At 37.1% G+C, this 22,066-nt stretch overlaps 1 protein-coding gene across 1 annotated transcript in view; it reads right to left on the bottom strand.

The window, feature by feature from the left end:
* Positions 1-226: 226 nt before the first annotated feature.
* The window catches only part of kdrl (kinase insert domain receptor like), a 45,517-nt gene continuing 23,677 nt past the window's right edge, over positions 227-22,066 (bottom strand). Inside the window, exons 13-30 of the mRNA XM_067457590.1 lie at positions 20,672-20,959; positions 20,111-20,257; positions 19,866-19,994; positions 17,993-18,099; positions 17,016-17,151; positions 16,570-16,674; positions 14,292-14,405; positions 14,126-14,214; positions 13,887-14,040; positions 13,201-13,298; positions 12,554-12,676; positions 12,037-12,148; positions 9,934-10,033; positions 7,260-7,365; positions 5,928-6,049; positions 4,622-4,700; positions 4,415-4,515; positions 227-1,946 (exon numbers count right to left, since the gene is read on the bottom strand). Coding sequence (XP_067313691.1) covers positions 1,769-1,946; positions 4,415-4,515; positions 4,622-4,700; positions 5,928-6,049; positions 7,260-7,365; positions 9,934-10,033; positions 12,037-12,148; positions 12,554-12,676; positions 13,201-13,298; positions 13,887-14,040; positions 14,126-14,214; positions 14,292-14,405; positions 16,570-16,674; positions 17,016-17,151; positions 17,993-18,099; positions 19,866-19,994; positions 20,111-20,257; positions 20,672-20,959 — 2,288 coding nt within the window. The 3' untranslated portion in view covers positions 227-1,768. The remainder of the gene's footprint in view (positions 1,947-4,414; positions 4,516-4,621; positions 4,701-5,927; positions 6,050-7,259; positions 7,366-9,933; positions 10,034-12,036; positions 12,149-12,553; positions 12,677-13,200; positions 13,299-13,886; positions 14,041-14,125; positions 14,215-14,291; positions 14,406-16,569; positions 16,675-17,015; positions 17,152-17,992; positions 18,100-19,865; positions 19,995-20,110; positions 20,258-20,671; positions 20,960-22,066) is intronic.

Genomic DNA, 22,066 nt, shown 5'->3' with positions numbered 1-22,066 from the left:
GGAGCGCAAACATGACACACAGACAATCTTCACCAACAATCCAAATAGTTAGCAAAACCTTACTGGAAATATGCATAGACAAGACCTATTGGAAATGATGCTTTAGGAAGAAAATTACTGTACAGTGTCATTGAATTAATTCTGTGCAATTTTATTCATTAGATATATTATCCATAAAATACAAGCATGTACTAGTACAAATGCAATCATGACTCTGAAAATGTGCTATATATAAATATATAGATCTTTATTTATGCTTGGTTAATATTAAAATACAGTTATAATACAAAAAATATATATATGTAGAAAATATCAGTGCATACAATTTAACTTCACAAATATCAGTCAACATAACAGCATTATTGAAAGCATCATTTGGCAGTATATACATTTCATTATTTGGAAGACAATACATCAGCTATGAATGTAGGGACTTAAAAACAATAATTGTTAGCGATAATGGATCTAACCACTTTTACAACTGTCAATATAATCTGGTTTAACCAATACAATGAGTTCCCACCCATTCCATCCCACAGTGTTGGTTTACTTGCATACAATAATTAAGAAGTTATTCCCTTGCATGTGTGTGTGTGTGCACATGCTTCTACTATAATTATCCATGTCCATTTATATAGTGGCTAGCCTGTTGAAAACTTTATAGCCTGCCCTGCAAGCTTTAGTAGTATTTTAGCACAAACTACTGAATTAGTAACAGAATACCTTCCTCTGTTAATAGCTGCACAACCTGTTACATGCTATTATACATACAGTAGTGTAAACAACATAAATATGGAAAGTACACAATGCAGTGTAACTATTGTTGAACAGAGCAAGGCCTTTTTATCATGGTCCACATTTGATCAATAATTAACAGAATGTTTCCTATTAAATGTGCATGAATAATTTACTTGCTAAGGCTTTTGAAGCCACTTTCACAGTGATAGACTGGATGTTAGGCACCCATGAGCCATTCTGTCCTGCTATATGTAAGAAGAATGTCTTGAATGAACGCTATGACCTTTTGCCAGATAAAAATACTATATGCGGGAACATAAGTGATTCATTTTAGATTCATTGGGCAAGACTCAGGAAAACGGCCCTCGAACTGGCGCGACAGAACATGGAAACACAATGTGCATCCTAAGTGTTGATGATCAATGTGTCCTGCGATTTCAGATTGAGTTCTGGGAAAGAAAGACCGCACATTCAATTATTCATGATCTGTGGTCTTTGTTTGACAGTTTGTCTGACAGTTGCGTGAAATGCGAGTGAAATCTGTTCTAAAGAAAAATATTTATTATCCTAAAAAAAGAAAAGAATGAGCTTTAGTGAGCTCTGAAATAATAATTTTAGCAAAATAAAAATAAAATATCACATAACCAAAATTCCAGTTTTCATTTCAATAAAATATTTACCTAGAAATAAAATAAGGATTGCCTTTGTCCTCTCCTTCTAACCACTGAACAACTGATTTCATAATTAGCCACCATTCTGTATGAAGAATGCCATTTCACTGGGGAAAACAGTGCCGTTATTGTAATAAAATGTTCCTTTTGTGTTCACAGTAGACAGCAGGAATACCTGAGGCGGTCCGTAGCTGTACTCATACACTTATACACTACCTTAAAAAGGAGCACAGAAAGAGGAAATCTAAAACTCTGAATGACCATTTCATTATCAGAATAAAGAAATACAAAAATAAAAAAATAGATAGAATGTGCACCCAAACAATCAGACTTCTGGTGGCTTACAAGTGCAGACATACTCAGACGGGTGGTGTGGAGTAACGGATCACATAGTTATAGTCTGGAGGTGGGCTATGACATTCCAGCTCCGGGTCAAGAGAGGAGTCCTCCAGACTCAGGTCTAGAGAGGGAACAAGCGCTGGGTATTTCTCCTTTTCACCCTCCAGCAGAACGGACTCCTTGCTTTTGCTCTTCATCCTGTGGAAGAAGCAAATGGGTTTTAATGGACCCAAATTGAAACAAGCATTTTATTTAGTTTTGTTGTACTGTGGATGTAAACGTTGCCCTGTGTATTGCTATGATTCCAATAATATCTTCATCCGGGGTCATTGGGTCAGATACCTGGAGGGAATCTGCTAGTTTGCATTGCTTTTAGTCTAAAGTGATGATCATTTGCAGTAAATATCTATACGAAACAGATTGGCATGTATTGGGGTCCGTACAAAGTGTGCAGCAGAGCTGTCAGTGCCAAGCACTCCACATATGTGCATACTAAATGTGGGAGTACCAGGTGGAATCCAGAGGCACAATGTGGAGGGAGACTCTTGGACAGCAATAAATCTGTAGAAGGTCAAAGGTGACAATGATTGAGTGGGTCCTTGGAAGGGGCCGCGTCTTTACAATATATACATCCCTTGCTACATACACTGAGTGGCTCTTTTTTCCCATGGCTGTGACTATGGCAACCTGTGCATGGCTTCGCCAGCTGGTTGCAGGCTGTGCCCAGCTTTTTATCATATCGGGGCTAGGATGTGGACGGCATTGGACATGGCAGGACGGGGGAGTGCTGACAGAGGCGAGACAGAGTGTTTTTAATGAATACCTGTTGATTATGTTCATTTGCAGTCAATCTTGGCTCATCAATCATAGAAAGAGACAACCAAGCTCTATAATCTTCCCTGCTGCTGTATTTATGGTGTAGGGTTGGTAGGGGGGTGGTGTTATTAAAACTTATTACACCGTTCTCTGGAATACTCAATTTTGATTGGTTGATCACAGCATTCAACAGTCTGATACCTCCTAATATTCGCTGATGTCCAGAGCAATGCTCATCTATATCCCTCATCTGAATAAAACTGGCACTACTTTTGTGTCTCTTACGTAACATTATGGATTTGCTCACATCTCAGATATTGATTATAGTGAAAATGAACTTTAGTATGATAAATATTATTATGATATTGTTACAGTATGCCTCTTGTTACTACAGTAGGCTGAATGTTTTGTAGATTTTAGTGGACATTTCTCTTAGCAGAAGCTTTAAGATAATATAATTATTAGGAAAGATTCAGGACTTATTTTGTAATAATGACATGTTGACTTGGCATCATCAAAATCTTGTATTCACCAACTCAATAATAGTATTACATTACAATTTCAAATAATTTTTCTATTAAAAAAATACATTTATATATATATGTTTTATTTTATTGCTGTGATGGCAAACATTTGTTTTTAGCTGCCATTTTAAGTCTTTACTGTCTCTTGATAAGTTTAATGAGTCATTGCTGAATAAAAGTATGTATTTCTTTAAAATATAAAAATGTATATGACACAGTAAGATCATTTTTTAGATGAAGGTCATATAATATAGCCTTGGCATTGTGGTTTTACCACTACTCCACTACCCATATCTAATGCCAATGGCATGTTTAGACTGAACACTTAAACAGCATGGACATTAGTTAACCACTTCCACCTCTCCAGGTCTGAGTCATAAACCTCCAATCAGTAAGAGATTATCACTATTTGTCTAACTGCAATTGGTGGTGCAAACTGTTGCCTGCAAATATTAGGATGCCGTATAGTCCATGAGGCCCTGAATGCAATTTAGAGGATAACCTTTGTAGATTAACCCTGGCCTTTGCCACATTGGAAGACCATAAACGGCGTCTCAGATCTCAAACGGTTAAACAAAACCAAGGCTAATCCAGCCCAATGGCTTTCCATTAATAACTTAAAAGCCCCCCTTTGCTTTAGTTTTCAACACCATTTGCCCTGGGGCCCTTTTATGAACAAGTCATGTTGTCTCAGACCCCGGCACACTTTAGTCTGTAGTTAATAAATGATTAGGCTGGTCGAGGACGAGAACTGACATTTAACCATTTTAACCATCTATTTTTTGTATCAGTCAGTCAATATATTTAAGTTGTATACATTCTGTGGCCAAAACACCAGGATCCTAAAGAAAATATATTTTAGTCTCTAACACTACTAAACACTCAAATAAAATAAAGGCATAATTCAATGTGTATTATTGTTTAAAATGGCAAAATGCCATATCTGTTTCAGCGATGGAGTCAGCGGCCATTACAGCCCAGGCAGTACAAACAAAGATGCTAGTCAACAGACCTTACAGCCAGCTTTAACAAGTCACACGCCCAGCCCTGCTTTTGTTGTCTGGCTGTTGAGATTGTCACCTTAGGCAATATCTCTCCACTGTGCCATTGTTTTAGAGACTCTCGTGCAGGCATGTCTCTCAAAGAAAAGGGGTAGTGACTGGAGTCGTGTGGAGCTTGGGGGAGAAACTGTATGACAATTGTGTCATCTACATTCCAGCCCAGTGGGAGGGTCTCCAGGGCATATGCCGACAGTCCTACCCATTCCTGTGGTTCTGGATGTGGCCAGGCAAAAGGTCTAAACAGGACTGAATGTACTGTACTCACGCCCGGGCCATGAAACTCCGCGGTCGGGCCAGTGACTCAAGGCGCTTCAGTGTCTTCAGGTCATCTGAAGATAGACCTATCCCACTGTCTGACTGCCCACCCTGTGAACAACCAAAGATGACTCAACTACAGACATTATATTTTTGCATTGTTTTGTAATGTGCAAATGAAAAGCCATTTCTTAAGAGCGAAAAACAAGCTCTTCACCTCGTGGATCTGGTTGGTTCCATTCTCCAGGATTACTTCATCGAATGTCTTCACACTTGCAGGGCGGACCTTGATGTTCCTGAAAGCATCAAATACTCCACATAAGAGAGTGGTGTGCGATGGTAGCAAAGTCCTTACATTTATATATATTTTTAACACAATTAACACATACATTTCCTTGGTTAAATAAACATTACACAAAATGAGAGACAAAATACAATTATATTTTTGTATTTTTGAATAATTATATATTAGTATAAAGTAAATTTCATCAGGTTGGTGCTTTTACATACATGTATTCAATAATAACTAAAGAGAGTAACAATTTAAAACATATATTATCTGTGAAGTAATATTTACTTTTTCTTTTTAATAGTCAACTTATTTTCAGCAGTCATCAAGCTTGGTAAACACTGTCTGTCACAGACACGAAGATCTAACTTTAATTTCTCCAAGCTGCTCAACATAAACGTCCACAGTCATCATGAGAAAGGGGTGATATATCTCAGTGGCTGAGTGGCTTACTTACTTTTTAAATAGTCTTCTCATTAACGACATCATTTATCATTTGCGATTTTATTTTGTTATATTTGCCTTGTTTTACTTTTGTAATATCGATTATTTTTGTGAAGTCATTGCCTCCAGTGCCTCCTCGGAGGAAACGGCATAAGATCAGTACAGAAAGTTTCTAATGACATGTCTGGAAATTCAATCAAATACATACTAGAATAAGAGGGTTGTGTTTGGTATCAAAGTTTCCAAGTAAAAGTTCAATACTGTGTTGAATAAAATACTTTTAAACTAAATTTTATGCAGCAGGGTAAATAGCTTTGTAATACAGCATGCATTAGGGATAACAGGCATAGATATAGCACCATTTCAATATTATTATCTACAAATATACTAGAAGGACCCATGGAAACACAAGAGTTGGATAAATATTATCTTAAGTAGGCATAAATCCTGAAACTGCATTTGTGGTACAAGAGGAAATTCCTAGAGGGGCCCTTAATGCCAAGAAGACTGTTCCTTATCAAGAAACAATTAGTGCTTTCCTTCACCCGTAAAACATTCAAATGAAGGCCATTGGGATGAAGTGTGGGAGCATGTTTGGTTGGAACAGGAAAAAGTGCTGTACGGAAACCAGAAAACGATAGAACTAATCTACACAATGCACATTTCTAAAAAGCTTAACATAGTCCTCATGATGACATACAGACTGACATGATGACATTTTTGACAACAGAAATACAAATACAGATCAGACTGAGCGTAAATGTGAATGGATAAGATAGAGCTATCTTACCAAGCCATCCCGGAGTCTCTAAGAGAGACAGGTCTGGAGGAGGTCTCCTTTGTGGGACTTGGGTTTGAGGGGTCTGCTTTGATCAACAGGACTGTGTTGATTGGAATGTAATGCTTTCCCTCCTAAAAGACACAAAGTGTTTAAAAACACAGCTCATTTTAAAACTGTGACATCACCCTGCATATGGTATTATAGGATTCTGGAGGAATCTATACATAAATCTGCAGGGGAATGTGTGAATATGCTTTATGGAGATGATGTTATTAGGGACGGTCCAGGCAGTACACTAAGCTTGATTCCTTATGTGAGAGAGAGGGCGTTTGGAGGGCTTCCAATTCAGATGGCTTAGAATAGGTTTTGATCTCAGTGCTGTGCCTTTTGACTGAGACCAAATCTTCTCTTCAAGACATTTTTTTAAAAATCAAATCCATTCCTTACCTTTTCTTTTTAAACTAAGAATAATGTATCAGAACATACTTTACCCTCAAAAGTTTGACAACTGTAGATTTTTACATTTCTTTTTCTTAGATATTATGTTGAATAGTACAGGCAATGACTTTCACAAAGCAAGTTTCACAATTTCAGCATTTAAAGTGCTTGGTCTAGGAGATACAATTTGTATAAGTCTGTAATTGAGAATACGGGATGTCTGTAAGTATATGTAATATTTTCATGTTTAGGATTGTATTTGATTTAACACACTACCTTTAAAAAGTAGTGAAAAGGTGTTTTTTAAGAGAAATTAAATGCATTAAATTGATCTAAAGTGACATTTATAATGTCACAAACTGCAACATTGATAATAAGATGAAATTGTTCTTAAGCAGCATATTAGAATGATTTCTGAAGGATCATATGACACTTGAACACTGAATAAATGATGCTGAAAATTCAGCTTTGCATCACAGAAATAAATTACATTTTAAAATAAATTAAAGTCTTTTAAATTGCAATAATATTTCAGAATATTATGTTTTTTATTGCATTTGTGATCAAATAAATGCAGCCTTGGTGAGCATAAGATACTTTTTTTTTTTTTAAACAAACAATCTTACCGACCCTAAACATTTGAATGGTAGAGTACAAATGTATTTGACTTCATGAGTTACTTGTCTTAAATTGAATTTAAATTCCCTCTGAATCACATGAATAACGTATTCATCTCTGATCTGTGACTAACTGTTAAAAGCTGGCATGGTTTTCCTGTGTAATGGTAGTGCATCTCCCATAAAAACACTTGTGGTTTTGCTGTGGTCAGTCTTTAAACTTTTAAAAACAGTTTGTTGGAAAGACACACAAGGATAATAAAATGAACAAGATCTACTAAAGTACCTGCTGCACACTAGCCTGGAGCAGATCTCCTAGCCTCTCTACCAGTTCTGTGAATGTAGGCCTCTGGTCTGCTTCTCCATGCCAGCAGTCTAACATGGTTTGATATCTATGAAGAGAAACAAGCACATGTTAAAGAGCTTCCTTTGAACTTTGTGTTCAATACTCCATCATCATAAATTGCAATTCTTCAGCAGCTACACAAACCCTCATGAATTACGCCCTTTGCCTTGTCCTCTAGGTTAGTCTGCAAATCCGGCTTTATCCAATTATTTACACTCATCAATAATATTCTGTGCGTGACACGAGGAGTGAGGCTGAGTGTTTTCATTGCACCGTTCTCAGGGTGAGAGTTTGTGCTGAGAGGAACTTCCTCCAGCTTTACACGAGCTGTCAGCATCTCTCCCCACAAGGGACGTCTGGGGTCCTTTATTGGATTTTGCAGTGGTCTGTAATGATGAAGTTTATCTGAAGGCTAAGGTTCAGTTGTGAAACATTGGGGCGTCAATGCACCAACCCGCCATTTGAGTAAATGATTGAGTTGTATCCTGTTTATACTGTGGTGTTACACTCACAGCTTCTTATATAAATAAAGCCTGTTAACCATGAAACTCTCTGATCTCATCTGATTAGCACGGCATCGGGCAGTTTGGAGTATGGAAAAATTATTGTTCTAGTCGATGACTCATTACTTCCTTACACTAATCACCATATATATTCATCAGGGTTTGAATTCGGTAGTCTTTAGAGAAGTGGTATTCTTCTCGTGGGCTGCGTAGGAGATTAGCAAGAGGAAGCAGGACTTCTAAAATGGTTATTTTAATGAATCCAGATGGAGCGACTCCTTAAACTAACAGGAAGTCCAGAAAATTGGCGAATAGTGGTTCCTCTGAAACCAACGATACACCAGGATGTTCTATATCCCATCAAGCTGTGCTCAAACTATGGCATACTTCATGGAGATGAATGGGAAATACATTAATGAAAGCCAATAGCGTTTAGTTCAGTGTATTGAATAGTTATGAGCCTGTGGGATAGCAGGGAACCAGATCATCATTATGGGTGAATCATAATGGGTGAATCAGTCTGGACAGATGATCTGGACAAACTCCTGATTTCTGAATTACATTCCTTTTCATCATTCACAATATAGAAGGTTGATTCAGGGTCCCTTTTGGGGTCAGGAATAAAGTAATGTTTACCCTGAGTCTAGTAAATAACTTGATCAACATATCTGCTCTGTTGAAGAGCAGTGTTATCTGTGCTACTGCCTTCAAAACAACATTCAGGTGATACAGTATATTAAATCGACCCTTATCTGGAATGTTAGTTGACATGTTCTTTGAAGCTAAATGGACTTGGCACCAGAATGGCTGTATTTATGAGTGCCACATTCAATTCAGGTCTGAGGTCTGGACTGCATTTTGTAGGTCATCTCCAATCGGCATCAATCATGACCTCTTGTTATGTTCAATTAGCCAGACTTGGCGTGTGCGATTGAAAATTTGAGACTTGCATTACGTTTTAAAAATAAGTGCTCTGTTCAGGTTTCCACATGTTTAAGGTGGAGGGTTTAATACAGCTACAGAATATGAAAAATGACCATCCTGAAAGAGCCCATAGTTTAAAACAAAGATTGAGTAGAGCACTTTGTAGGGGATCTTATTGAGAACAGAACATTATTCTCTCTCAGATCGAGGGGACTCAGTTCTCTGTACTCATTTATAAGTAACACTAATCTGAAGTTGTCCACTTCACTTCCTTAGCACATTTAAAACTGATACCATGACCCCTTCTCTTATATCTTGTTACATCTGAAAACTTTCAGATTTTGGTTTGGCTCGCTCTCTAACCCTGTAACCACAATGGGAGTATCTTCACGGTGGGTTTCCCTGTCTGAAGCCCAGGGGTCCTGCCACTGTGTTTGGCCACCCCATGCTGCCTAGGTAGACCGAAGCCTTTAATGTGAGCTTGAGTTTCAGCTGCATTGGTGTAAGTTAGTAATGGATACCTAACACACATCAACTGCACTATAAACTAACTGCCAATCAGAAGCTGCTCCTTTACTTTTACTCAGCGAATAATTGATCTGTTTCCATTTAAAGCTTCAGTCTCGTGTCAAAGCAATGAAATTAGATATTTCTGCTCTTTTCAACTGTATCGATAGGAAAGGATTTTTCCCCCAGAGTGCAGGTTTCAGCTAATAACCCTGAAGGGTTTTGTAGGAATAAAGTCACTTCAAGTTTGTATAAAAGTCCAGACATCACACAGAAGGAATTTACTTAGAGAGATTTCATCAAATAAATACCTTAAAAGATGTATACTCTAGGTATAGAGGCATGTTCCAGAACAGATAACAGACATGCAAATAATATAATATAATATAATATAATATAATATAATATAATATAATATAATATAATATAATATAATATAATATAATATAATATAATATAATATAATATAATATAATATAATATAATATAATATAATATAATATATGATTTTAAATGGATATTTGATGTGTTTATATTACATTAATTTTATGTTACCTAACATATTGAACAAAGTGTATTGGCACTAACACTTGAAGTAATAACAACTGCATGCATAGTTAACAAATCCTTTTCACAGTAGGACTGTCTGACATTAGTGACATAAGCAGAGCTATCCTTACATTTCAGAGGAGGAGTATTCAGGAGCTTTCATCCTGGTGCCCTCCTTCAGTCGGCAGCAGAATTCCTCATCAATGTGTAAGCCAGGGTAAGGGGAGGCACCTGGGGAGAAGAAAGAGAATAATGGGGTTATCAAGACTTTTCCATGAAATAGAGCTCTGGCCACTTCAAAGGGCCTGACAAGAAACTCACTAAACTGTGAAGTGGGTTAGGAGAGATCAATGGAAAGACCTAGGCATAATCAGCATCAGTGGGGCTGATGAGGCCAGTCCACTAAACTCGGAAACTCTACGCAAAGCCCTTTTCTCTAGAACCACTAAATTATTAAGACAGTGTGAATTTGCAGACTGATGTGACTTTGTTGCACACTTGCAAAAACCATGATTCATGAAACAATATTTTCATTTACTTGACTGTAATCCTTTGAATAATATCTGATAACCACTAAAATATGCAGATCATAACAATGAATCTCAGAAAGGGTCAATCTTTCATTAAACTATGATCTAAACCCCCTTCTGACAGAGATTAGGTAGTCATTAAAAACAAATACATTAACTGCACTCGAAATATCCTGCAACTTTGTAAATATAGTGCTGTAGATGTTGAGTGCCTAGAAAAACAGGGACAAGAAATTCAAATCCACAATACAAAACGTGAGAGTGTACTTTGGGAGCGGTGCAAACTTTTCTCCCATGGACACTATCAAGTAGCAATAATAATTTTTCTAAACTTTTCGTGTTAGTCTATTTGACACCAACATTAGTCAGTGCAGCTCAGTGGTAGTGACAGCTCAGAGTCACCAGTTAAGGTCCTATTCCTTAAATATCACTGATAATTTATGATTTATATTGTGTTTTCCTAAATGTTTCTTTATTTCATCGTGTGAAATGACGACCCACTATTTTCCCACAGATTTCCTTGCATCCATTACAGTAACCGTGTGAATTTTTACAGTGGTTTCTGGTCCATTCGATATGCATTTGAAACTAAGAATGAAAGGCAATTGAGCGCAGAAAGGTTATTAAATAAATAATTAAGATTATGCTGTATTTTTGATTTCTGCATTATTACTGGCCAAATGAGCACAAGACTATGTAATGAACAATTTGATGTTGAATTTGAAACTAAAGCAATAAAGTAGAATTGTTAATAGTGGTTATATATATAAAAAATATAATGTATACATGTATAAACGGTGACATTAAAATGGTTTGCTCAGAGACTTTAATGACAAAGGGGCCACAGCTACACCGTACAATACACCATTAAAGGTTATAGTACATTTGTGGGAGCAGACATTTACATTAAATGCTGCCTGGTAACTGTGGGTTTACATTTCTGGTTTGGAATGAAACCTGATCAAATGGAAGATGATTCTTCTGTTTTACGACCTCTATTTATTATTTAAAGACACAGCGCTGAAGTTCACAGATGTTGTTGCACTTGTGGAATGAAAATTGTTTTGTTTTTTTTTCAAGCTGACAACGCAATCCATTTTGTTCCCAAAGGAAAATTTAACAGCAGCTGACAGTTATTGCCCTCTACATCTGGAGGAGGTTGATAGCGCAGGGCACCTCATGAGCAGCCTGGTTTGTGCCAGGTGTCTTTGATTGAGGACCCTGGAGTTCATTTTATTTCCATTTGGATGAAGCACAGCATGTGCAGAGCTGCCTTCCTACTCCATGTGTTTAACTTGGTGGGTGCTGAATCCTGTCTGAGATTTTTGCTTTGGTGTAAAATGCACTGAACCAGTAAAGCAAACAAACAAAGTCTAAGAAACATTTCTGTATAGAAAAAAAGGAAGGGAAGAAAACTTTGTTTCATGGAAAACCTCAGAGCAGAAAGCATTGTTCCAAGAACTGACGGCCTGAATTCATAAAAGCTAGAGTTATTCTTTGATTGTTTCATAATCAAATCTCCCCCAAAATATTAAATCAAGATTGTTTTTCCAGTAACAGTCAAAAAGTAAAATAAAAGTATTTTAAACTCTTCTAATTGCTACAAGTTCCTGAACTGTTGCAAGAGTTCTGTGTGTGTGTCTCCAGTGAATAGATGTATAAAGAGGATGTGAATTATTCTCTTAGGACAGCAATGGTATTTACCAAGAGAGAAGATCTCCCACATGAGCACTCCAAAAGACCACACGTCACTCTGAGTAGTATAGATCTTGTCAAATATCGCCTCTGGCGCCATCCACTTTAAGGGAAGTCTGGCCTGGCAAAAGATAAGCGGACAATGTTAGCGCCACTCTCACCTGTAAAGGAACGACTCACAATATTATTTCACATTCAAAAACGTGCAGCTTATAAAGTGCTGTCTATTTGATTATACAATCTGTGTGACGTCTTGGCTCAAACTTGACCACAAGAAAACATCCTTTGACCAGAATAATATTATCAGGGCTTATAAAATGACTAACAGCACGCCAAAGACTCTTGGCATTAACAGAATTATTTTATCCTTTTCCAGATGAACATTCACAGTGTCAGTGGTTTTTGGACTCTTATCATTTGTGTCCATCACACTAAGTAGATTTAAAACACTGTGTGCATTATACAGACTCAATGCACCATGTATCCGTGGCCGATATGAAGTAATTGGATTATACTGCACACTTACGTCTCCTTTACGAACATAATCTGGGTCCTTGTATACATCTCTTGCAAGTCCAAAATCACAAATCTTCACAACGTTGTTTTCAGACAACAGGATGTTTCGTGCGGCCAGATCACGGTGAATACACTTAAGAGAAATAAAAGGGATATCCTATTAGATTTTATTCTACATATTTTATCTATCAGTTTATTGTAAAAGCAGGATAAGATAACTAGTGTCTTGACCAGGAAAAGGGCTGTAGTGAAGACGCGTTTTGTGTCTTATTTGAACCATGTGTGGCACTGCACTGTCAGATAGAGCACATGATGGAAAGCTGTGATAATGTAAAACACGTGGAACTGCCATCGGGGAAATTCTGACCTGAGGTGAGATTAAACCACATACGCTAAACCGCATCTTTAGTATGTGGTAATTAATCTCATCTGCGAGATGTGTGTAAATGAGTGTGGTGGATCAATAGAGTAATTTAGGTTCTGGATTTTTGGACAAATCTTTTAAAAGAGCTGTCAAATAAGGAGATTGATTACTACTATAAAACAAAAAACCAAAGAATTATTTTAAAAGGAAATTTGTATTAAAATGATCTGCCACAACAAACTAAGAATGCAATGATTCGTTGAAATCCTGAGTAGAGAAAGCGTGACTCTTACTTTTCTCGAAGCCAAGAACTCCATGCCTTTAGCCACTTGAAAGCTGTAGCAAATCAAGTCTTCCAATGTGAGCACTTTCTTGTACAAATCCTCTTGCTCTGCAAGACAAGGGTAAAAGGCTATTAGGAGCTAAATCAAAACCATTGTTTAGTTATGCAATAAAGAACTAGAATTTCTAAGAATTTCTTCTACTACAAATGTGTGCTGTATATCAAGTCTGATGTTCTCTTAATCTATTAATAACAGTTTTTTAAAGTCATAATTCTCCTGTTTACTACAGACACATCCGAAAGGAAGACAATGAAACATGGCTTCTTTTTTTGGAGCAGACTGCAACGTGCAGTTTGTCAATGATACTCAAGTGAGGGGCTTGAGGGTGGGTCATCCACCTGAGTAAACAGTTTATCAAACCAGAAATAACCGGCATGGGACAGCACGACCCAATGTACCCACAGCGGACTAGCTCTGGTCTTTCGGCAGGAAATTAGAAAAAGCTCTGCGCACAGTAGGTGACAGTGGCTTGAGCAAAATATCAGTTGTATTTATGAATCCCTGAGGAAGCCACCTATCAGAATGAGGGGGAAAAAACAATGAGGGGAGCCTTGAGAGTAGAGAGGGTGGGGTGGAGGTGAGGCAAGGATTGAAAGGGAGGAGGGGAAAGGGGAAGGAAGACACTCAGCCGCTACCTTCCTCCTCTTCCTCCGAGTCGCAGTAGCTCTTATCTTCAATGAAGCCGGAGCTGGCTGAACTTCCGGTGCTAGCCACGCTCTCCAACCGCCGCTTGATGAGCTCGCTCAGATCACACCCGGAGCTGGAACGCAGAGCCTTACCATCCTGAGACTGTGGATGTTATCATCACATGCGCCGGTCAATATCATGCATCATCAAATCACTGCTGAAATGAACAAGAGACAATACTGCTTACCTTGTAAACCACAAAGTCACCCCTCTTACTTCTCAAGTAGTTGGAAAGGTTTCCATATTTGCAGAATTCCACGATTATCATTAGCGGACCTGATCGTACACCAAACAAACGTAAAAACAGAGAAATGGTCGCCAAGGCTGAATTCTCTCGATCAACTTCCTCTTACCTCCACGCTTTGTGCAGGCTCCTAGCAGATTGACCACATTGAGATGATGACCAATATGGATCAGAATCTTCAGTTCAGACATTAAAGCTTTCCATTCATTATTTGTAGCTCCAGCTGTTGAGTGAAGAGGAAGAGGATAAGAGGAAAAAACGAATTAATGGAATGTCTTACATGGTCCAAAAGGGTTTTTGTTTGAAATGTTAGGGAATGAATGATGTATGATTATGTTGCGGTGATCTCAAGCATGCTGTTGTATTTCTGTTCTCCTGCCGAAAGGCTGACCTATCAATTACTGTTTCTGTTTTTTCAAATGAGTAAGAGTTTTTTTTTATTAATGTCTTGACATAGTTAATTTAAAATGCTAAAACTATATTTAAAACAAATATTTAAATTCATTAAACCTATGATCTATTTTTGAATTTGAGTTTGAGCAGCCCTTTGATAATCAGGATAAACATCAAGTTCCCGCATGGAAATCACTGAAAAGTATAAAATGAAAGTTCAAAGCCTGTAATTGCGTTTAAAGGAACCTTAAACAGACAACATAATGCACACCATAAATTATAGAGCACAGATCAACATCTGGAGGCAACATTGTTATAAACCTTCTAAAGTATTTGAACGAGAGAAAGAGGTTCTCTTTTTTGAGGTTCTCAGTAGTTTGTACACCATTCTAGGGAAATATGTGGGCAGGAACATTATCCTGGTGACCTTTGGAGGTCATGGAGTAAAATTGGGAGGCTGTTGTTTTAACACGTCAGGTTTCCTGTGGTTTAGACCCATCAAAGTGACACAGGAGAGCTATGTTCAATGTTGAGCAGTAATTCGTACATGATTCATACCAAAGACACCTCACAGAGTCTTTTATTGAGAGGAATATTGGCGCAGCTTGTTTCAAAGTAGGAGAAGCCAGCATGAAAAGTTTTCATGATGTCAAACTGAGGACAGACAAATTTTTCCTTTGTATTTTAGACATTTTAAATTTGGGGTGATAAAAGCACGAAAATAATGAAATAGTGTTTGCTTATCTCACACATTATACTCTGGGAAAAAAAATGTGTGTAGACATTTAAATGGATTCAAATGAAGGGGAACTGCTTCTTATTAAGAACTGACCTGTGGTGCATGAGGCGGCATCAGTCTTGCCTCTCATTCTATGATTAATGCCCAGGGAAGATTAATATTGAGTGGCAATAAGTAGCGACAGATTTATCATCATCAAGAACAGACAAAACACCACCACCAGAGCGGCGCTCATCACTCTACAAGAATGCACCATCACCAAACAAATGCTTTACAGACAGTTGACCAGACGGGGAGAGTTTAGACAAATACATCTGCCGGGGGAGTACAGTCCTGCTAGACCAAATTATTTGTTTTACTTTAATGCATGACATCAATTCTGTGTGTTGATTAAAAATTGTTGCGTTATAGTGGACATTTTGGAAATTGACAATAAAAAAATAAACATTAACCAATTACAGAAGGTGAACCATGTTGGTTCTGGTTCAGAGCGATCTAAGAAACATCTGTTCAGGGGTCATTGCTAAACGCTACGTGAGTATTTGCACATTCAGTTCACTTACGTATGCTTTCGTCCAAGGTTTCATATCTGTGGACAATCACATAAATACAGCATGCAATACCCTGAACAGCTGCTAATTATATTCATATGAACTCAAGAAACATGCAAGAAAACCAAAAGATCCACATGGACAGGCTTCTGTTTTCAATCTCTGATTTACATTTGCATTCAGTATATGGTATCGATGTATTCAATACTGCCATAAAAAGGCTAAGCATATCTGTCTAAAAGAGAAAATTTGTGATGTAATAAAACTTACAGGAATGTTAGTTTTATCCAACTAAGTACTTTCTGTTCTTGTACTTTGTTTCTGTTGATCTGATAACCTTATACAATGGGGTCTAAAAGTCTGAAACCCCAATCAAAATCTGGGAATTAAAATAAACATAAAGTTTAAAGATAAAAATGTAAAACAAACAAACGGTCTAGGTGGTCTAGTCTATTGAAAATTCATTAATCGAATAAGTAAATTGTATAAACAGTTATATGTTTTTGCTTCCATTGAAGCACAAGATGCTCTTTGGATCACTCTCAAATCATGCTGAAGAACATGATTCCTGCAGGTTTGAAGTTTGAGTGCTGCTGTCATTCAGAATGACATACCAAAAAGAGAAATTCAATTTTTCTTCCCACTCATATATGAATTATAGTTTGTAAAGACTTTTAGAGTCCACTAAAACATGTTACAGTTACCTTTCAGCATTTTCACAGCCACTGTTTTGCAAGTAGAAATCTTGTCGATGCCAAATGCAGAGGCCTCTACAACTTTTCCAAATGCTCCATGCCCCAAAGTTTTACCTGTCAGAAAGAGAAAAGATAGAGAGAGAGTGTCTAAATAAGCTTGCTGTGTCCTGGGGGCTCATAAATCAGGCCGGATGCCCTGTCAGGAAAGATGTGAGGCTGTAATTAAAACAGCCTGCTGAGGTTGACCCTCCAATGAGAATTCATGGAGCAGTTAAGACTGAACGACAGAAGCGTTCATATATAAAGGAGAAAAAAGTGAACTCATGAGCTCTAAAAGAGTAACCTTTGAGTTTGGTATGACTCAAATTCATTCTTGTTTACATCACATGCCTTGCTTTAATAGGAAATAAACACATTTTGTTTAACAAAGAATGAAAAGTATCTTTAAAAATCACCAAGTCTGAGGCGGTCTCTAGGGAACTCCCATTTGTTGCTGTCATAGGGCAGACGATCACACTGCTCATCAAGGGGCATCTGGTCGGGGTCCATGACGATGGACAGGTACCCCATCTTTAAATCTGCTGAACTTGGCTGGTGAAATAATTAAATATTTCTTAAATCAGAATACAGAGACAAATCTTTTCTTTTCTTTTTTTTTACATTTTTTGGCTAATGTCATTCTTCCTATGTAGCTGCATGACTGTTTAGGCCCTGATTAGATAATTTCACACACATTAGACCATTAAGAGTTTTTAGAGAAGACCATTACTATGTGTTTGTCACAGAGTAATAGAAATAAATCAGTTGAGCAAATCAAGACCAGTTGGTAACTGTACATAAGCATTGATGTGGACTGAAGCACATTAATACATTCCCAGAGTAAACATACCATTCAAACTCTGGAGTCACTAAGATTTATACTTTATACAAAATAAATAAATCTACTTTTATAATTATAATTATCAAAATTGACAGCTTAAAGACTTATAATGTTTGTAAGGTCTTCAATTTTAAATAAATGTTGTTCTTTTGAACTTTCTATTTATAAAAGAATCCAGAAAAAATGTATTGTGGTTTCGATAAAATATTAAGCAACACTGCTAAAATAATGTTTCCTGAGCACAGAATCAGCATGAATGATCATGTGACACTGAAAAGTGGAGTAAACTGCCATCACAGGAATAAATTACATTTTACAATATATCCAAATAGAAAACAGTTAATTCAATTGTAACACTATTTCACAATATTGCAATATTTTACAGTGTCCGTATTACACATTACATGTACTACTAAAGTAAAAACATGCTACTGACATTTAACCAAACCCTATTCCAAATTCGAACCCTATAGTAAGTTCATGTAGTAGAATAATACTCAGTAGTCAGTTACAAGGACAGCTTACATAAAAAGTGTAATCTAAAGTCCTTACGTTTCTTAATTTTCGGATAAAGAGAATAAGCATTATCCACAGGAATGTTGCTGCTGCTCCAGTAGACACCAAGATGATCACTTCAATATTTGGCTTACCATCTTCTCCTGTGTGCAGAAACCATGTAGCATATTCATCACAAATCTTTATCTAATAAATATTACCAATGTTATTTGTACATATAATCACATTTTTAATAATATATCTACATAATCACACTAAGTATACCGAAATACAAAACCACATTTCAGAAAATATAAACTGGATTTGTGTTTTTGATTGAGTGCTGCTTTGTGCATTTTCCCTAAATTTGAGTCTGATCTGCTTTTGAGACATGATTTCATTTCCCTTCATTCATTTTATCTGAACATTGTGCACAAACAATGCAGTGCTCTTTCACATGTAGTGTATACAGTGTTTCACTGGATAGGGTCTGGTTCACTCATTTATCATTTATCATGTACTCACTGGGTAATGACTGGTTCCAAAAATGTTCAAAAGGTTGAATTCCAAAAGAGAAAGGAGAAAGAATTCAAAGCACACTCTGCTCTCCTTGAATGAATGTGTTTGGCTTGGGTTTCTTGGATCATGTCAAGCCAATGTTTCTTTTCTTGTAAGAGGATATAGATTGTAACAGAATTTCACTATTGAGATGAGGGGTGCAGGGACAAGTATTGTTTTAGAAAGGATCTTCTTATTTTACCATTACACTTTCCTTCAAACCCTCTACTTTTTCAAATAGATGTCTCTCCGATCATTAATGAATGTCCTCAAAGACAGAGGTGGACAGTAACCAAGTACATTTACTTGAGTACACTTTTTGAGTATCTGTACTTTACTTGAGTATTATTTTTTTCTGGAAACATATTACTTTAACTTCACTACATTTGAAAGACAAATATTGTACTTTTTACTCTACTATATTTCTATCAAGGTCCACAAAGTCAAAAGTCAGTTCTGTAGCAGCTTTGAAAGTCAGTGGATGATTATTTTTCTTCTTTAAAAGGTGTTTGGGGTTTAGCAGAAAGCCTATCAGAAATCACTCTTGTAGGGTCACATGAAGTTCAATGATTTCCCAGAATTTTTTGAACACTAATTTATAGTTATAGCAAAATGGAAGAAGACAGATGTCAAAATGTTAATTTTGGCAAGTATTCACATAAACAAAGTTGATTACGTCTTAAGTGAACATAAACAGTTGGGAGAATATCAGATGTGTATCAGTGTATTGGATCCGTGCATTCGGCCTTAAAGTGACAGCAGCTTTGTAAAGGGCTTTGTAACTTTTATACAAGTATTTAAATAAAGTTAGTCGTAAGGAAATGTACTTTTGATACTTAAGTACTTTTGAAAACAAATACTTCTGTACTTTTACTCAAGTAAAAATCTTTTCTTTCTTTTTTTACAACTTTTACTTGTATCAGAGTAATATTTGACCAATAGTACTGTTACTTTTACTCAAGTAATGAAGTTGTGTACTTTGTCCACCTCTGCTCAAAGACTATGTAGAGGTCAACTGCCTTGTGAGAGGACCCTGACTTTAACTCCCAGACCGCCATCAAAATCTGGAATTTGCATGGTATTCCTGGCAGTCTAAGTGTATCGTTCTCATTTGAAAGTTATTCAAAGGTTGGCCAAAAAAGGCTATTTGTTCTGTTTACATTAGTATGGAAACTTTGAGAGCGGTGCTTCTGAGATTTTGAATCATCTGCACAATATCTGACTGGAAGTAAAAGTCCTGGCTAAAATAGGAAAATAGGTCTTACGGTTACTGTACCCCATTTACAGTCAACTGCATAATTTATACCTTTATAATATGAATGATGAAGAAAAGAGTTAAAGGCAAAGAGTTGGTCATCATCTAAGTACTCACCCACTACAGTAATGACAGCACTGGTTTTTGCTTCCCCTCCAGCATTGCTGGCACGACATTCATAAATACCCTCATCATCCTTCTTCACCCGCTCAATGATCAGAGTGCCGTCAACTTTTAGAGTGATACCTGAAAGCAGCATAGAAAGATGAATTAAAAACATACACCATATAATACACAAATGTTTCAGGTCTGATAAGAGGATCGCTTAACAGTGCACACAATTTAATTTTGTGCATTCTCACCTGGTCCTTCTGTGACAGGAGTCTCGTCTTTGTACCATGTGATATAGGGTGCTGGCACACCATATGCCAAGCAGGCCAGTGTCAGGGTGCTGCTGCTGTTCACATCCTGATTGGTCAGATTCTGCATCAGCCTGGGTCCTTTCCGCTCTGTTTCAGACACAGTGCACACCACACTTCTATATCATTTTTTGATTGTAGATACCAATGTAAGCAATTCATGCATTTGGTTGAATTGCGTGAAAACGTATATTTCACCCTATTATTTTCATGACACTTCAGCACATGTAAATGTTGCCCTCCCAATTATCAGCAGTCTACTTTAAAGCAAAAGTCTCCCATTCTCAATGCTGAAATACATCATTATATATTAATATAATATATATGCAAAACATAATGCATTCATTTAAATAAAAACATTATATTTTAATTCTGAAGCACTTTTGTAAACAGAAGTGTAGTGCTCAAAAACAGAAGCTGAATCTTATATTACAATATAAGATGTAGGCTAATTCTTAGACAAAAACATAAAGATCTCTTTGGTGCTTAGCAGATGAAACTCACCATCGATAGTTAAAACAGATGTTGTGTTGATCACTTTGTTGGAGTTCATGTTTAAAGCCTGGCATTCATAACCCAGTGTGTGGTTTCTGGAGACATTGGGCAGCTTGATGGACAAAGATATGGCGTAGGGCTCAAACTGAAGAGTGGTTTCGCCCTTAGGCACCATGTGGCCCATTGGATCATACCAGTTTAACCTATCGTAGAGGTATCTTGTGCCTCTGCAGGTCAATGTAATGTCATCTCCTGCAACAGCTGTCGAGGGCTCAATCTCAAATGGCTGTGGGTGATCTAATTAAGATAAAATAAAAAATAAAATAAAAACATGACCAACTCATAAAACATATGGCTCATAAGGGGCCTGAAACTACGGTATAGATGCACTGCTGAAAGACATTGTCATACTCTGGCCCACACAACAAACACAAAACTGCACAGTGTCATGCCAAGAATGTCAAATTCGCAGTTATTTCCTGTTTCATCACTCCTAATTGGAAGCACGTTGTTGGCGAATGGCGACAGAGATGGCTGACCTGAAGCATTACAATAAGAACCAGGCTAAGGCCAGGCCTCCAGGATTCTGGCGAAACGCTTGTTTATTCACAGCAATATACGTCCCACCAGAGAAGACAGCTGTTATTACCATTTCATCCCTCTGACCAGCATTCCTGCGTACAAAGTCATGTTCACCTCTTGCATAGCAAAGCATATTCTCTGGGTTTTTTTGATCTTTTCTGGAGACGTGCCACTTGACATCCTCCATTTTATCTTCTGTCTCCATTTTTATTGCACAGTTCTCATTTTTCACGCTTCCGCAATCTCGGCTGCTGTTCATTCCAGCTCATTTTTTGTCATCATTCTAATCTAGGCAGCTCTGAACAGTCTGACAGCCGACACACTCTTTAGTATGTAACTCAGTAAATGGGTTTCTCACTTTGGAAACATCTGACCCTGGTCAACAACATATAAAAGTGATTCATTATAAAACAGAGATTGGTATTCCCGGACCATAGTCCATTTCACAGTATGTGAGAGGAGCAGAAGCAGAACAGGGAGCGGAGATACATGTTTTTGACAAGAGGAGCTTCTTTCACTACAAAATCGCTCTAATACGGCTCAATCATATGCAGTAATAAGTCAGCCAGAATTCAACATTGAATAAAACACAGTATTAATAGTCAATGAGCAAATAAAGAATAAAGATGGCATTTGGGATCATTTAAAAATACAAAATTTGCAATGAAAATAAACGAGATTGATTATTGTGAGGACATTCAAAAAGTTTGTTCTAGAACTTAAATTAACTTAAAATTCATTTCTAAATGGAAATAAAATTTAATCTGGGTATTCTCAGAAATTTTGAAGTAGAATTGTTAATTTCAGTAAATGTTAAATTGC

Source organism: Pseudorasbora parva, chromosome 11 (genome assembly GCF_024679245.1).
Source record: "Pseudorasbora parva isolate DD20220531a chromosome 11, ASM2467924v1, whole genome shotgun sequence".
Taxonomy (NCBI): Eukaryota; Metazoa; Chordata; class Actinopteri; order Cypriniformes; family Gobionidae; genus Pseudorasbora; species Pseudorasbora parva.
Note: the sequence above shows the minus strand (reverse complement) of the source record. Positions and strands in the feature narration are given on the sequence as shown.